This window comes from Chelon labrosus (genome assembly GCF_963514085.1).
Source record: "Chelon labrosus genome assembly, chromosome: 10".
Classification (NCBI taxonomy): Eukaryota; Metazoa; Chordata; class Actinopteri; order Mugiliformes; family Mugilidae; genus Chelon; species Chelon labrosus.
This window is the reverse complement of record NC_140360.1, coordinates 6,849,178-6,867,254: the sequence shown is the minus strand read 5'-3', so window position 1 is coordinate 6,867,254 and position 18,077 is coordinate 6,849,178. Positions and strand designations below refer to the sequence as shown.

The 18,077-nt window shown below is 44.2% G+C and overlaps 1 protein-coding gene across 1 annotated transcript in view; it reads right to left on the bottom strand.

The window, feature by feature from the left end:
• celsr3 (cadherin, EGF LAG seven-pass G-type receptor 3) overlaps nucleotides 1–18,077 on the bottom strand; it is a gene marked incomplete at its 5' end in the record, with an annotated part of 123,547 nt that overhangs the window by 6,008 nt on the left and 99,462 nt on the right. The window contains 10 exons of the mRNA XM_084553707.1: nucleotides 1,178–1,372; nucleotides 2,866–3,039; nucleotides 3,871–3,962; nucleotides 4,804–4,901; nucleotides 6,361–6,480; nucleotides 6,585–6,711; nucleotides 7,567–7,646; nucleotides 8,302–8,414; nucleotides 11,589–11,763; nucleotides 15,313–15,519. Of these exons, the coding sequence (XP_084409833.1) occupies nucleotides 1,178–1,372; nucleotides 2,866–3,039; nucleotides 3,871–3,962; nucleotides 4,804–4,901; nucleotides 6,361–6,480; nucleotides 6,585–6,711; nucleotides 7,567–7,646; nucleotides 8,302–8,414; nucleotides 11,589–11,763; nucleotides 15,313–15,519 (1,381 nt within the window). The remainder of the gene's footprint in view (nucleotides 1–1,177; nucleotides 1,373–2,865; nucleotides 3,040–3,870; nucleotides 3,963–4,803; nucleotides 4,902–6,360; nucleotides 6,481–6,584; nucleotides 6,712–7,566; nucleotides 7,647–8,301; nucleotides 8,415–11,588; nucleotides 11,764–15,312; nucleotides 15,520–18,077) is intronic.

Here is an 18,077-nt window from a genome sequence, read left to right as displayed (position 1 = left end):
AGGAGAAAGATGAAGGGCAAGTTGCAGAAACTTGCAGAAGAAATGAGACTTCACTGCAGCAGGAGGCAAGCAGAAGGAAAGTAAAAAGTCCTTTGACCTTAGCCTCATTGTGAACATGTTATGAATCACAGTAGCGTGTTGGGTCAGGGCGTGTAGCTGGGAGTCCCGAGGGAGGCTTTAAAATGAGTCACAGCTAAAGTACATACAGTGCTTTCAGCCACTTCCTGTGTTTGTGAGTGTGTGTGTGGATGCACATGTGTGTTGTGTGTTAAAACGTTCTCTAAAATGTCACCGCTGCTTTCAGGCTACAAGAGCGATACCCAACTTTGCTTGCATCTCTGCTTCTCAGTGTAGCTTCAGGTGCGTACACGTGCATGTGACAATATTATATGCATGTATATAGAAGTGTCTCGTGCTTTTAGAACCAGGTATCGAGCATAACCGAAGAACCACACTGGGTTCCAGGTATTTTTATGCATCTAGGAGACATTTGGACATTTCCAGTCCTGGAGCAAATCTCCTCCATGAACAGCACATGTGGTGATTGAAGTGTAAATACTGACATGTTGACCGTCACATTGTACTCTGACAAACATGCTCTAATCCTCACATCACAATGCGAAACAAGATCCAGCAAGAAAACTAGGACGGGAATTGTTACAGGGTTAGGGTTAGGGTTAGTGACACCCTAAAGTCTCCTGGAAGCTGTACTGAAATAATGAACCTTTTTTTCTAACACAAATAAACTGGTGATAAAGTCTCCATTATCAAGCCGTCGTTTAAATGATGCTTTGCTGACTCAGCTCACGCCGACATCTCCTCCATCCTCCTCTCGGCAAGGCGTGCCATTTTCATCCCGATGACGGGGGCTGCGTCATTCAGGCAGGATGTTCGTCAGGAAAATGTGATTAGGAAGAGGATGGGTTTACACAATAATAATCAGGCCAGGCACTGACATCTAAAACCTCAGAGGGCACGCTCTGCTTTCAGAAATATGTCTTGGAAAAACAGTGAGTTGAAAGAATCACAGGTAGAAGTCGGTTACGTATTGTTATCTACATTGATTTAGACGTTGTACCTTTGCATCTTCGCTATGACTGTTTTTAGTCAGTTTACAAATGACTAAAAGAATATAATTTTAACATTTCAGAGCACCCTTCGGCTGTGTTTCTCTCACCCTTGCGGTGCCTGTGCGGCTGGGTGAGGCCGTTCTCGTCTCCGCTGGTCAGCGCCGCGTCCGTCTGGTTGTTATTGGCGGCGTCCTTGCTGTAATCTCCCCCCAGGGGGCGCTCCGAGCCCCACTTCTGCAGTGTGTGCGTCTCACACTCCTCCAGAGCTGGCCAGTAGGACAAAAGGTCATTACCATCCAGATCTGTTACGCACAAAAAGAACACACACTCTCCGGTTACTCACGAATTCAGTTTCTGTTTGACGCAACTTGACGAGGAGAACCCTCATGACCTTTCCCAGCTGTCACTGATTTATTATTAAAGCCAGTTATAAAATCTACATTCTTATGCTTCTTTGTTCTGCTTTTTAATGCGACATCGGGTCTTTAGTTGCCGCACGTGCGTCCTCAAGAACACAAAACAGATGTCTGTGACAGTTGTTAGCAGACAAACAGCATACTGTACGCTCGTTATGGAATGACAGCTGAGGAAAATTAAAAGGGTGTCACAGAGTTTCAGATCACTGCAAAAAAAGTCTTTAACGCAAAGTACTTCAAGAAAAATCAGACTTCCCTGTGCACGGGGATCAACGCTCCCTTTTCTGAGATGGTTTAATCAGTTTAATCCAAATGATCAAAGATGAATTTCTGTCTCTAGAAACCACAACCTTATGGCACCATGCATCCCAGGAGCAAACGTTGACAAGCACATCTTGTTCTCAGTTTTTTTCCCCTTTGTAGCATGCTTTTAACAACAACAGATGGTTATTTTCTTTCAGCAGGCCATTGCTTTGCCACAACCAACAGGACGCTATTGGACCGTGACCTTTCAGGAAAAAGCCCAACTCTCTCAGCGGCACTCAGGCACTTCAGTTTGACTGCACTGATGTATTGATCGGCGTGTGCTGACCATCTGGACTCTGGCAGTCGGCTCTGTTCTGGTTTACCCTGAGCAGAGGTCATGTGGTGGTCCAAATGGCCTTATTATACTATCAACTGATTACTTATATGGATTTGCACATATCCAACCTTTTCTCCTTATGAAACCTTTCAAAGAAACTATACACGCATGACATTTATCTCACACTCTTAGAATGAACTCATACATTATGCAAGATGTGTGTTTAGAGGAAGAAAGGTATCGATTAATGACCACTAGCACCGACTTTTCCTCTTACTGTGCCTATACACTAGCCAGGCATAACATTATGACCACCTTCCTAATATTGTGTAGGTCTCTCTTGTGCCTTCAAAACAGTTGTGACTCATCAGAGAATGGACATGGGCCTTCTGAGGGTGTCCTGTGGTGTCTGGTAACAGACTGTTGTTAGTGGGGAGGGGCCTCTGTGGATCATCCCACAGATACTTGATCAGTTTGGGATCTAGTGAATTTGGAGGCCAGGTCAACACCTTGTACTGTAAAGCGTTTTTGTGTGTGTGCCTGTGTCAGGCTGCAATGAAACTATGAAACTGTGTCCTATTAATAATGAATTATACTATAATATTTAAAAACTGTTCAAGGGGAGAAATGTTTGATGCTCAAAAGATGTTTTCAGTGGACTATTCCTATACAAAGATCATCAAGTCAGGATCCTCCTATAATATTAATGATGATTCAACTATCAGTCATGACCAGTGTGTTGACTTTTGGCACAACCTAAATTAAAAAGGACAAAGTGAGGAGACCTCTAGTTTACCTTTTGTGCCGTTGTTGGTGGGTTCGGTGAGCAGACGCTCGCTATGATTGGAGCGTTTGAAGCGCCGCTGGATGCGACCGCGGAGACGGACGTTGTCCTCGCTCTCAGACGAAGGGATGGAGAGGCTGCGCTCCTCCTCCATGGAGAGGTCTGAGTCAGAGTCCGAGTCCTCACCTGGAAGAAGAAAGGGAGGAGAGAAAAAAAAAGGGATGGACTTAAACCCCTCAGGTCAGATCAGCAAAAATATCCCTACCCTCACAGAACACTTTTGAAAAAACCATGGGGAGGGAATGCCATCACATTCAAACAGCAGCTGTTTGTTTGTTGTTGTGTGCGTCATGACTTAGGGACATGATACTTATTTTGGAACAAGCTGTATTTGCTCATCCTTCATTTGATTTATCATTTAGTTAGTTATAGAATTTTAAAATGATCTCATTACTAAAGAACAGGTATCACTTACAGCTCATTTTCTTCCATCATTTATAATTGTGTGTGTGTGTGTTTTCTGAATTGAAGCTTACGCAAAAGAACCCCTGCTTTGCAACTGGTCTTTAATGTGACCCAGGACGTGTTGTGTGTTCACACTACCAGAGGAACGAGGTCAAACGTCCACCTTCAAAATGAGGTCCGAGATTAGATCCCTTAATTGCACCCTCAAAGCGACCTGGGTGTGTCCACATCTGTACTTTAAGCTGCACACTTGTGATCTGATTAACCAGGACAGTTGTTAATGCGAGGTCTGAACAGGGCCAGTAAGTGATGTCCCTCGCAGTCATATTCAACCATGTTTTTATCCACACCTCCTCAGGCATGCCTGATTAGGGCAATTAAGTCCATGAACCACCTAAAGACATGCCACTGCAAGGTCCATGGAGGTGCAGAGGGACGTAACCGGAGGGACTATTTCCCTCTCGTACAGTATGTGCTTATTCTTTAATGAAGCTTGTACTGAGAGAAGAAGAAGAAGAAGAAGAAGAAGCGTATTTGTGGGTCCATGCTTACCTCCGTCTCTGTGGAACATGGCTACATCCAGGTCTGTTGCTCCAGTGTGGACAATGTTTTGTTCCAGAGTCTGACGAGCCAATAGATTTTCTCTGACAGGGAAAGAGAAGAAAAAGCAAGAACATACTGTGAGAACACGCACACACACGCGGGTCAATACAGACTACAAATGGAGCATCAACACACACACACAGTCACGGATTTACTGTACCATGTACTGTACATACACCCTCAGACTTCGAAGCAGACAATCACTGAGCCGTAAAGACGTCAACATCCACTCTCAGAGTACATTAGTGTTGCTCTACATACAGTACAGTACGTTGTTTCACCCAGTCTTCTTTATCTATACCCTACTGACCCACAAAATACACAACAGGGGTTTTATTAGCGAGGGAACTTCTTCCCTGAAGCAGATTCATTTCAAATCGGAGAGTGGCACGGAATCAGCAGAACATGACGAATTCCTATTTGTGTCAGCATTGGTTTCTCATTTTTATGTATCATTTGCCTTTGGAAAGCAAAATAGACTTCATTTATTGATTCATCTTCTGTAACTGCTTGTCCTCTGGAGGGTCGTGGCGGGGCTGGAGCCTATCCCAGCTGTCATTGGGCGAGAAGCAGGGCACACCTACGGCCAATTTAGAATCACCAATGAACCTAATGAGCATGTCTTTGGACGGTGGGAGGAAGCTGGAGTACCCGGAGAGAACCCACGCAGACACAGGGAGAACATGCAAACTCCACACAGAAAGGACCCATGGATTCGAACCCAGAACCTTCTTGCTGTGAGGCATCAGTGCTAACCACTGCTCCACTGTGCCGCCGCAAAATAAACTTGTCAGTTTAAATAAAATCCAAATTCATTCTGGGTTTGCAGGTAAAATTTGTTTAAAAGTGTGCATGTGTGCAAGCATCTGTGTGTCCAGATACCTGGCGGAGCTGACGGAGGAGATGGTGGAGGTTCCCAGGGTGATACGGTGCAGCCCACTCTGCTCCAACAGAGATGCGTTGTGGTAGGGGTTCTGAGCCTGAGCACACAAACACAAAGAGAAAAAAATGATTAACGGCCCATTTTATTTTGAAAAGGAAGAGAAGAAAGTTTTAGGAAAACGAGTCGGGGTAACACAGCATTTGGATGTCATTGTAGGTCACATTTAAACCGATACAGAGACAAGAAAATACCTCTGCATGTAACTGGACAATCCTACACCCAATCAGAGCCATTTTGTTGTAGACAAATTTAACTCCATGGCGCTCAGATGATGTGTATGACTAAGGCCTGGCAGATCTTTGCCGGGGCATAAGCAATTCCCAACTGAGCGACTCCAGACCAACTTTTATCTGCAAACACTTTTGTAGGTAACGTTTATTGGGCTGGGTTTCAGGTTGGCAAAAAATTGCTACTGTCAAAATCCCAGTGTTTCCTAATGTATTGTTTTATATGACTTTCCGTCCATATCTTAACATGATGAAGCCTGTAATAATAATGCTGGTTGTCTTTCTAGTATTTTATCCTTATTGCCAGAATGTGAGCTATTATAATACTAATAAAATAGTTTGTTGGTTGTCACTGTAGTCATAAATAATAGCTGTACATCAGGATATCTGAACGATGGTAATAGGTGGTCGTTCGTACACGTCCATAAACGGTAAAAGCAGTATAGTGTGCATCTAATAATAACATCGGGTTTTGGCCCAGATGGCTCACTGATGTACGGAAAGAGCTTTGGAGGAAAAAAAATAAAATAAGGGGGTTAAAAGGGTCCAATGTACGTACACACACACACACATCCAGGTTACATATAGGGTTCACTGCATACGAGAGAAGTCTTAAAGGAACTTTAACGCACACATACCCACAAACATGGGGGGTATAATAAATGTGGCTAATGTGCAGTGAGCCATGAACAAATAAATGCACAAGACACAGTGAAAGTAGGATAGGGTTTCACGCACACACACGAACGCAGCCACTAAATGGGCAGAGCAGCGCAGTGCTTTTGTAGAAGAAGGGCTAAAGAGCGGCCAGGGCGCTGGTTTGTTATGTTTTATGTGGGTCAGCAGCAAACCCTGAAGGCAGAGGGAGAGGAGGGAGAGGAGGGAGAGGAGCGAGGAAGATTGATGGATGGATAGAGTAAAGGAGAAATGGAGGGCAGGAGGGCTTTTGTGCTGTCTAGTAATGGACACAGTGAGGATGTGCATCTCGAAGGAGAGTGTAGTGAGATAAAACGTAGTGAACGACTTTGGGATCACGCAGCGAGGATCTCAGATTCAATCCTCCAGTCGTTATGGAGCCGTAACGACCATCCTAACATAATGTTATAGTTCATTAAGTCATGATTACAATCATTATTCTTTTTTCTATACTTTGTTTTGCATGCTAACTGCTAATGTACCATTAAAATAAATTCATAGTGTGTACAAAACAAGACATTTTTGGTTTAACAGTCTAATAAAAGCAGTTTTGTTTGTGCATGTGAGACTCACTGCGTTCTGTGGCGGTCTCGGCGTGTCTTCTCCCGGGCTCTTCTTACCCAAACAGGCGACCCTCCAGGCTTCCTGAACTTCTGAGTTGAACACGGTGAAGACGAGCATCACCGACAGACCCTGGGTAAAGAGAGGTAGGCAAAGAGTGAGAGGGACTGCGTACGGCAACCCAGCATCAAATGTGTACGCTCGTATCTGGCCGAGAGCTAAAGCTTTGTTCGTACCTGCACCAAGCAGAGGACGTCAAATATGTAGTAGAAAGCCAGTATGCTGTTGTTCACCGCCATCAGACCGCACAGCCAGGTGGAGGTGGCCACCAGCAACAGCAAGAAGGCGTTTCTGATCGTAGCACTGGGAGGAAAAACAGAAAGGGAGAAAAAGATCAGACTTGGATTCAGAGGGATGAATCTGTGATATGACACACACTCCGCAGCTTAGCCTGACGTCTGTATAGCTCTTTAAGCATAAACATCATCACCAATCAGCCACAACATTATGACCACTAACGGGAGAAGCAAATAACATTGACCATTTTGTGACAACTCAGTGTTCTGCTGGGGAACTTTTGGATCTGGCATTCATTCATGTGGATGTTATTTAGACATGTAGCACCCACCTAGACCAGACCAGGCACCCCCACCCCATAGCAATGACACTCCTTGATGGCAAAACGCAAAAACACTTTAGGAGCAACTAAAAAAAACATGAACAGCACAAGGTGTTGACCTGGCCTCCAAATTCGCTAGATCCCAAACTGATCAAGTATCTGTGGGATGATCCACAGAGACCCCTCCCCTCAAAGGCCCCCATTAACAACATTTTGTTACCAGACACCACAGGACACCCTCAGAAGGCCAATGTCCATTCTCTGATGAGTCACAACTGTTTTGGAGGCCTACACAATATTAGGAATGGTCATAATGTTGTGGCTGATCGGTGTATATCTCGTCAGGCAGTCATATGGCAGAGAGGCCAGACTGATGGAGGTTGGAGAAAAAGACAGTCGGAGAATCTGCAGAATTAGTGAGACAGTTCTTCGGTACTGTCGACCATTCCTTAACCGAGACAAACTTTTAGTCTCTCACAACCAGTTAGTCGTCAGAAATATGACGCACTCTGAAGCCTGAAAGAGCACAAACACTGCACAGGAGGAAACAAATGGACAACATTTGAGAGCAGGAGAGGCGTCGAGGCAGGGGCGCTTACATGACAGGGAGTTTCTTGGTCTCCTTCTGAGATGAGTTGCAGGACATCTTGGCCACGATGGTGAAAATCCCCCCGTTCAGCTGGATAGTGGGAGATCAATACATACGGTGAGGCAACATTTTAATGCATCTGAGCTAATCCAATACTGCCGTTAGCGACATCTGGGCTGAGGATGAACAGATGAAAGGAAATCAATGTGGACAGAATAGGCATCTACGAGGGGAAATAAACATTTATTAAAGGTGAAGCCGTCCAATTCTCATAGATAAATACATTTCTAGTTCTTTGCTCAAACACATTATTGCATACCCGCAAGAAAGAAATAGTGGATGCATAACAGACAGGCTTGTATACGGGTTAGGAATTCTATATTACTAATTACTGAGTGAACGTAATTATTAATTCATGGCAAAGTTGTTAAGTGAGAGGTGTTGGTTTGATGTGGGGCTCAATTAAAATGATGGTCTGGGCTGAGTTCAGGTTGGTCGTCTTTCTGAAATTCATTTGGAGACTGATCTTGTGATTGTGCTAATTTTAGTAGCCACACATGTTATTTGAAGTTTATCTTGGGCTGATAACAAGACTGAGCAGAGTTTAGCTACTTTGCAGCACATTATTATAAAAAAAATGAAAGTGAAACTGCTCATTAACAGTCTACACCACCTTTCTCTTCCATATCCCTGCACTGTGTTTAATTTAAGTACGGTATATCCGACAGGACGGGGAGGCAGTTACCAGTATGACGATGCCGATGGGACCGGCGAAGCTCCAGATGAGTTTGTCGTAGATGGAGATCCAGCAGAAGTCCGGGTTCCCGTAACCCTCTGGGTCTAAGCCAACCGCCAGGCCTGCAGCAAAGACACAAACAGTCACATCAGACAGGAAGATCTGAAGTTCTCTGATGTCCTCTACTGTCAATAACAGGAGATGAGATACCAATCGCAAAGACAGAGGCTGTACCTTACTGGAAGTAGCCAGCTCCTGGTAAACAAGGACTTTAATGATACTGCAGTTAATCGAAATCATTTAAGCTGAGATAAATAAACGTGTTTGCAACAGTACTGAGCTGACGTACATCAACGGCACAGCAGAAATCTGATATCTGTTTTCAGTTTTTCCATTAGGTCGTGCAAAGCCAGGTCTTTCTGACCCAATCTAAGACGCCATCAACTATCGCCTGATGATTTAGCCTCCGGGGGCGGAAGCCAGTCTTCCCGAGCGTATTCCTAGATGACAGATAACGGATATCTGGCCCAACACTTCCTGGTTTGTTGCTCACAGTCTGACCTGCAACCTCACACGTGACACTTACACGTCATGGTTGAGAGACTTCAATGGCTGGACTGTTTAAAACCACTACAGCGACTTTGATTAAGGTATAAGCTAAATTCTGCCTCCTCTGCTCTCTACATGGACTCCTTACTAGCAGGCAATGAAAGCCCCGAAAAAAAAAAAAAAAAACACGATTGACATTTACAAATCGAACCTTCGGCTACAAATTCTGCATATCCAGAAGCGTATATCAGTAAAAAGAGATCATCCATGACCAGACCAGACCTCCGTGCTGGGTCTGGAGGTGGTTGTGTGACAGGTTGAATAATCTTAAATCGATTTTAAAACAACATTTACATGAAATTAGTAATGAAAGAGTGTTAACAACACTGGTTATTCATGCTTTGAAAAGGTTAAAACGACCAACAACGTCTGGTTTAAAGGTTTAAAAGAAATGGGTTAAAAAGAGTCATGCAGAGATTAAAAAAATATATCTGTGTGCTTAAAATTAGTAATTTTGAGAGGTTAAAATGTGTTAAATATGTGTTTATTTTGCATTGCTCATTATTTCTTGTTGCCTGCGATGATGTGATCTGAGATCGACTGCTTTTGTCTTCACCTACATGGTATAAGGTGTTTTTTTCCTCACTCCAGTCAAGCTACTGTTGAGGAAACACCACTAAATCACCATTGTGATTATTATTTCTCCCCACATTCGGGGGAGCAACAGCTGCTAGAAGATTTGTGCCGTGAACCCTAATGCCTTTATTTGTTTCCTGGTTTGGACAACCCTGTCAGGATTTTGACAGTTCTTGGGTGATAAAGAACGGTTAAACTGAATTGCCAGAGCAAGACAGGCAGGACAAGCCCAAATGAAGACGGACAGGCAGATGAGCACACCTGTGAGCCTGAGGACGGGGACATGTGCTAATGTATGCGTCTCGAGGCAAGGACAGACAGCGGCCCATGTGTGTGTGATGGTGACAGAAGCAGCAACAGATAGAGGAGCGTTGACAGCATGATATGAGTCTGGGTGAAAACTGTGTGTGTGAGTGTGTGATCTCGTTTATATTAAGTTGCGGGGGCCAGTTTTTCATGGGCATTTTGTGTTGGGCCCCACAATGTTTCAAGGGATAAAACCTGTGAAGACATACATAGAGCCCTGCGGGTTGAATTTGCAAAACCCTAGAGTGTTATTGTAAGGCATAAAAAAAACATTTTTAGTTAGTTACCAGATAGAGTTCCTTGCTCTTAAGTGGTAAACAAATGCAAACATGTATTTAGACCGTTAGAACATAAGTGCTGATTCAACCACTTGTCAACATACACATTATCACATGAGACAACATTAGGCCTCTTCTTCTTCATGGTACAGTTCAGAGGTGGACCTTGCAGACCACATTTGACCCTGATTCGACCTGAGAACTTTGCGCTGATTGGCTGGGTGAAAACCACATTTTTCTCGACCTCACTGAGAGACACAGGGACGGAATTTAAAATGTGTGTGGAAGTTATCAAGTGTGGCTCCTCGCCCTATAAAGGGTTAACTGCAATTTTTCAATAAAACCAACTGCTATCCCTAAAGTGTCCACTAGTGTCCGCACTCTTTCAGTAAGAGTTGTGGACATAACACAACACTGAGACCGAGAACTAAACTGTAGATGGCAGCAAAGTGATGAAATTTCACTTGTTCTTCTTAAAAAATGTCAGGTTGTTCTGAAAATTTTTTGTAAAAGGTATGCAAGGTTAGGTGACGTACTTTTTTGCACTAAAACAAAGGAAAACATCTTGAGTAGTCATTATTTAAAGGGTATTATGATATTATGTTTCTGGTTCGGCCCGCTTCAGATCAAATTATGTTTCAAGTTATGTGGCGCCCTGAACTAAAATGAGTCTGACAGCCCTGCGAAGTTGTGTTGTTAGGGTTAATAGGCTCCTCCGTCAATTTGGCGCCGTAGCAACGGTGACAGCCCAGACCCTAACGCCGTAGCCTGACGTGCACCTCCCCAGAAATGTAACAACGACTGTGATTGGTCCGCTTGGTAGCAGCGTGTTTCCGCTTTAGTATTTCCGGCTGCTTCTCCATCTCCGCAATTTTCGAATTGATTGTTTTGGATCAATAAAGATGGAAGACATGGAGGAAAGGTTAACTGAGGAGGTTCGGAGATACAAACATTTGTATGACTCGTCTTCGGCAAAATTTCTGCGAAAGTTTCAGTCGCCACTGTTGAATGTGAAGCAGGAAGTAGAAGCAAAAATTAACCCGACTGTATAAATGCACAAGTATAAATGGCTCACACTGGCGTAGGTTACAGCGTCTAGTCCCGGACAGGCTTAAACCGCATTTAAGAATACGGGGCTAGGGAATGAATTATTCCAATGGAACGTCCTCACAAAGACAGAAACACGAGTTTGTGTGTGTTGCAAAGGAAGCAGATCGAAGATATTACTTGCTTACACTACATGTCACGGCTGAAATTACCCGCGTGTATCTCTGCTTTAATATCTCTATATTACAATGCCACTAAAACCCCATTTAATACAAGTGTCAATATGACGGCTTATCTCCCGAGCCAGAGCCGCCGTGAATGTGTGTGCGATGTGTACGTCTGTGCACATACTGTATATGACACCGTGTTGGCACGAATGTGTAACCGCGGCAGAGATAACGCGTTGGCTGACTTATTTTCGACGTGTCACAGAAATCTCGCGTGTCTGCCGGAGAGCGAATGCGATAATACGCGCGTTACCCGTGATGATGGCGGGCACGCCCCAGCCGATGGCGTAGTAGAACCTCATGGCTCCGTAGTTGATGTTCCGCTGCTCCGTCTGCATCCGGTAGATGTGAAGGCCCTCCACGAACATCCAGGCGAAGGTGGACATGAAGAAGTAATGGAGCAAGATGGCGACCACTGTGCACAAGAACTGGAGGGAGAGAAGACAGAGAACGGTTAAAGGAAACAGAAGCAGAAAACTGTAGAGAACAGAGGCAGCATGAAAGAAAAAAATGTGAGAAATTAAGAACTGAATGTGTGGTAATTGAAATGCAGACGTCTTGTCAAAGGACCAACGAGTCTTTATTACAGCAGAGCAGGTGTCAACAATTAGTAACAGCCGTTCCTGATTTAATTACTAATGCGACTAATGAACAGAGTTTATGCGTTAAAGCGCAAAATAACTGATATAAATGTAAATGAACGCCATAAAAATGCTGAATTATTGCAATAACACCCAGGAGTGCCTGTTAACTGTGATTACTGATATGACAGGGAATCATTAATTTACTGTCACATACACTGATCAGGCATAACATTATGACCACCTTCCTAGTATTGTGTAGGTCTCCTTGTGCCTCCAAAACAGTTGTGACTCATCAGAGAATGAACATGGGCCTTCTGAGGGTGTCCTGTGGTGTCTGGGAACACAATGTTGTTAGTGGGGGGGCCTTTGAGGGGAGGGGACTCTGTGGATCATCCCACAGATACTTGATCAGTTTGGGATCTAGTGAATTTGGAGGCCAGGTCAACAACTTGTGCTGTTCTTCATGTTTTTTTGAGTTGTTCCTAAAGTGTTTTTGTGTGTGTGCCTGTGTCAGGCTGCATCCTGCTGGGGATGGCTGCTGCCATCAAGGAGTGGGGGTGCCTGGTCTGGTCTAGGTGGGTGCTACATGTCTAAGTAACATCCACACGAATGCCAGGTCCAAAAGTTTCCCAGCAGAACATTAAATTGTCACAAGATAGTCAATGTTATTCACTTCTCCTGTGAGCAGTCATAATGTTGTGGCTGATTGGTGTATTTTAGGCACTGAAGGGATAATATGTACTGTACTGATGCACATGAAAAGCTTTGTCTCTCCTGGTATAACTGTGGATGTCTGAGGTCAGGCCAATAACATGATCGCACATCATCAGGAAAGAAATTGTGTCAAGGCGTGCAGATAAACTTCAAAATCCTTTCTTCAGTTAAGCGCTGCTGTTCCCTGTGGCAGTAAAACTGAATGTCTCAATGAATAATGCAGAGCATTAGCATTTGAGCTTGCGGAGAAATTACCCTCGGGCAGTGTTCATGAATGTCCAGAGAGGTTTATTTGAACTCTGGAGCCGTTCGTCTTGTTTTGTTTGTTTTGACCATAAGAGAAAGATGCCATTCAAACACAAGAGGCGTTGAATTAAATCACCAAAAACGTCTGAAAAAAGGGCACGTCACCAACTTCTAAGAGAAGTGTGGTGCTGTTTGTCCAAAGTAAGAACCAACCTCAGGAAACAACGTGGACAAGTCTGTGAGTTAAATCAAATGGATTCTGACAGGCGGCTCTCAAAGCTTGGACACATGTAAGCGTATTTTAAGTTGCTGACAGGCATTTCAGATGCCGTATTGTACATCCAAGCTGCCATCAAATAACTGATAACCGTTCCTGTGCTGCAGATATTCTGTGAATAGCGTTAGGGGACGTGTGTCTGACTGTTGTCGGTGGGAATTGAGCAACAAGTGTGTGCTGCTGTTTGGTGAGAGACGCTGATGGGGAACTGTTCTGTAGTCGATGATGTTGACATTGAAGCGATAGGATTCTGTGACAGATGTTGATGAATGCTGACTTTCTGCACTTCTGGTGGGTTTTTCTGAAAAGCCCTACATCATGAATTTTAACCTGCCTGCCTCAACGGTTTTCTACTCGATGTGATCTCCCTCCAACAAATGTTCACTGCATAGTCACATCAGTGCCCATCGGGGGCTATCTGTCAGCGCAGGGGTACTGTTTGGGGAATGTTTTGTTCTTGGCTTGAAACCCATAGATTCCCCCGACACAGGGTTTGTCTTGTCTTTCACCATCTGTCTTGTATGATCGGTCTTTTACCGTAACCAACGCCGCGATGTCACAGGGTATAGTGCAACATGATGGCGGCGCCGGAAACCTGTATCGAAGCTATATTCCTTTTTTTTTTTCTTTGTCATGCTTGTCAGTGGAAACCCCTTGAGCAAATTCTGTTTGACTGACAGCTTCATTTCCACTTCAAAGTACACCGATCAGGCATAACATTATGACCACCTTCCTAATATTATGTAGGTCTTCCTTGTGCCTCCACAACAATTGACTCATCAGAGAATGGACATGGGCCTTCTGAGGGTGTCCTGTGGTGTCTGGCATCAGAATGTTGTTAGTTAGTAATATGACAGATAAAATGTCATATTACTAGGTGAAATAAAGCAAAAAGATGAAAGGGAATCATTTTTAACATGCTGTTCTTCCATGTTTTTTGAGTTGTTCCTAAAGTGTTTTTGTGTGTGTGTCTGTGTCAGGCTGCATCCTGCTGGGGATGGCTGCTGCCATCAAGGAGTGTCATTACTATGGGGTGGGGGTGCCTGGTGTGGTCTAGGTGGGTGCAACATGTCTAAGTAACACCCACACCAATGAATGCCAGGTCCAAAAGCAGAGCAGAACACTGAATTGGTCAATGTTATTCACTTCTCCTGTCAGTGGTTTTAATGTTGTGGCTGACAGGTGCATGGTTGCTTTGAATGTCCTCACAGGTTTTGCTAATTCTTCCTACATGTCACCTGCCCGCCTCAACTCTACTCTCTCTCTCTTTCCACCTCTCCGCCTATTTTTGGAGGAGTCCAAAGATGCTGATGGCCGAGGACACCGCTCTGAACTTCAAAACCACTCTTGAGGAAGCCCACTAGGGCCAGTTCTCGGGTTAAAAGAAGCTCAGTACCAATTCCTAGCAACAGCCTAAAGATGACTAAAGAAAAAAAAAGCAGCGGGCTTGGCAGTAAGAAGGCCAGATGGTGAATCTCACACTCCCACACACGGAACACAACAAGCTACACGAGAAAACACAGAAAGACTAAAATATGCACTTGCGCATAAAGAGACACATGACTGCTGCGAGCTCTAACACGCTCTCCCGAGCATGATGTATATGAATTAGAGAACATATTGTTTGGCTAGAAGTAACCGGTTGCACTGTAAGAGCTGTGGAGTCGACTGTGTGTGAGAGTGTGTGTGTGGGGGGGAATACAGCTTAATTAATTGGATTTCATGCTGAGTGAGCACATATTTGTGTGCGGTACCGCAAGACTCGCTGCTCTTTAAATACACCCACACACAAATGATGTATTATAACACAGAGATACAGGGGTCAGGAGGAAGCAAGAAGAGAGAAAAGAGGCCGACGGATATAGAAAATGTACAAAGTATTGGGCGTAACAGGAACAGGATGCAAAGTAAAAGGAAATCCATGATTATGCATAATAGTGGGTGGTAAGGTGCGAAACAGAGGGTGAGAAGAGGGAGATAAGAATGTAATGTAAATTTTTAGATATTGCTTTGGAAAAATGTTCCAAATCTGCAAATTATGCCTTGCCTCTTCATAATATTACGAAAAAGTGGCACCTAGAGTTACATTGGTGTGAAAAAATGGAAAACAAGCAAGCTAAAGTCGGACAGAGAGACAACCTCCCGTCGGTAAATACCTGCTGCTCAGTCTGATTGACCCCGAGCAAAAACACGAGCTCCGACAGGAACATGGCTGCCGCCGTGTTCGAATGGATGCTCCTGGTGTTGGACTTGAGGCCGCGGAGGCAGGAGAGCACCAGGACGGCGAGGAGGAGGGCCAGCATGGAGAGGCACAGGGAGGTGTATGTGACCAGGGCCAGCGTCTCCAGATCCCCCTCCAGCTGCTGCTCGCAGAGAAAAGACAAGACAAGGTGTTATCGGGTTCATATCAGATGAAGAGGTGGTGGGGCAGAGGAAATGATGGGGGAAACCAGTGGAGGATGAATATGTGAGGGGAAGAAAGTGCACTGCAGAGCACGAACGACAGATAAAATGTCATATTACTAGGTGAAATAAAGCAAAAAGATGAAAGGGAATCATTTTAACACCCTGAAATGCTGCAGGGCGCCTGTCTGCCTTCAGCGTGAATTGACATTACTTATATCAGAGATGTTAAATTGTTTGGAAAGAAAGAAAACGAGCTGAAGAAAAGAAAGCTGCACAAGTCACGATGTTGTTTCATATGAAAAGAGCATCAATGAAAACATCAGGAAAGGTTGTGTCTTTATAATAAGCAAGCCTCTAGGCATCATAAAGCTGCTTTAAATAGACTATTTCTCTATCGCTTAGTGTCTATATAACTTTAAGTTAAGAGTTGGCAAAATGTTCACACAGAAAGGAGTAAAGCTTGGTTTACATATATGTATACTGTATGTAAATGTATTTCTAGCATAGACTGTATATAAATATGAACTACGCATCCTCACTTCCTTGCATTGACCAAACTGACGCTATTTTCCCCGGGGATACGGGCAGCGCCATCTTGCGAGTTTGCAGCCAGAATCTACTTATTTATGTATTCCTACTCTCTCACGGGGCTGCTTTGTGGAGCGGTTGGCATGGGAACTGGTAGTCATTATGAGGTCACATCCTCTTTCTGTAGCGTCAAATATCTAACTACAACAAAACTTATTAGAAAAACTGACACTTGAGTGTGCATCAGCATTGCTACCTAAAATGTCTGAAACAATCCTTGACGTTTACTTTCGTGTTTAAGTTTGCCCCAAGTCCCACCCACTAACATGGAGGGGGGTGGAGCTTATAACCTATACTGCAGCCAGCCACCAGGAGGAGCTCTACTTGCTTTAGCTACACTTTTGAGGCGCTGTTCTGCCGTCCATCTTTATTTACAGTCTATGATTTCTACCTGTGCGCTGGTGTGTCGGCATTGCTCTGTAATCGCGCCACTAAAATGCTGGAGTGGTGACTAATCATCAGCTGAGTTGAGTTTCGCTCTGTGCTTCACACAACGGCGACTGGAACTGAGCGGCTCATATTAGAATTTAATTTAATAAATGTGGATCAACTGTTGCCTTCAGTTAAATCGCTGCAGCACAGAAAAGAGAGAAGGCGTCTAATGGAGTGTAGGAGGCTGAATAAGGGAGAATTTTCTGTGGGGCCGCTGAGACACGAGAACAAGGAAATGGATTTTGGACCGCCGTGAGGCCAGCCTTCTCTTCTGCAACTCATCTACGACAAAAATTGAACACATCTGCATGACGCCTCTCTAGCGGTTAGTTTGACACGACACAGGCCGGGAGTCGACCACACACAACACAGCGTGCTTTCGGTAGAGCGGAGCTTTCTGCTGAATTCACACTATGAGCGAAAAAATAAATAAATAAAAATTACAAAACAGCAGAGAGTGCTCGTTGTCACTGCTGGTGTTACATCAGGTTAGAGATAAACCGGTGAAACAAACACATATGGTTGGATGACGCGTCATTGGAGTGTTGAAAAAAGTCGAAACCAGCCCGCCACTTTTTATCGTTTCAAATCGCTAGCGCGCATTAAAAATGAATTGCAGCTTGCTGTTGTTGTTGTGTTCGCCACAAGTGTGAACACAGCAAAAAAGAAAAGAAAAGGGACATTACAGGATATAAATCTATTTAAGATAATGAATCTCTAAATGGGTCCTGGGGCTGGGGCCTTTCTGTGTGGAGTTTGCATGTTCTCCCTGTGTCTGTGTGGGTTCTCTCCCGGTACTCCAGCTTATTCCCACCATCCAAAGACATGCTCATTAGTTTAATTGTAATTAATAGTGATTCTAGATTGGCCCCGCGATAGACTGGAGACTTGTCCAAGGTCTCGCCCAATGACAGCCGGAATAGGCTTACAGAAAATGAATGAATGACTCTCTAAAGCATGACTAGAGGAATCAAACAACAGACCAATCTAATGCGTATCAGTGAACATGTAAGGCACCACCGGAATTTCATCTGTACAAATCTGGCACTTGTGCAGCATCTCAAATAGACGCCACACTCCTCTTCTCATATCACTGGACCGGTGATAATATTTCCTTTGAAGTCATGCTTAATTTAGTGTAAAAACTTCGGAGAGCTGTAAAACTTAAACTATTCCACGGGTTTTCATGTGTCAAGCTCTGATCACCGACTTGGTATGCCGGGGAGTAACGGTCAACGGTTTAAGTCGTGAAAATGTTCAACAGCCGTAACAAGACTTCCTTCAGCCCCGCAGATGTCAGTCAAGATTTCTCTCCTTAACATTTCATATTTTCACGTCGACCAGATCCCGCAATTACCAGCTAAGATGTCGACCGCAGGTAGCGTTCACAGATGGGAAGTCCATTACACGCCTCGTTATGATTTTAAAGGTAGCGGTGAATTCCTCAGCATTAAAACCTTGACTTAATTTGATTAGCAATATGCGGCTGAGTGAC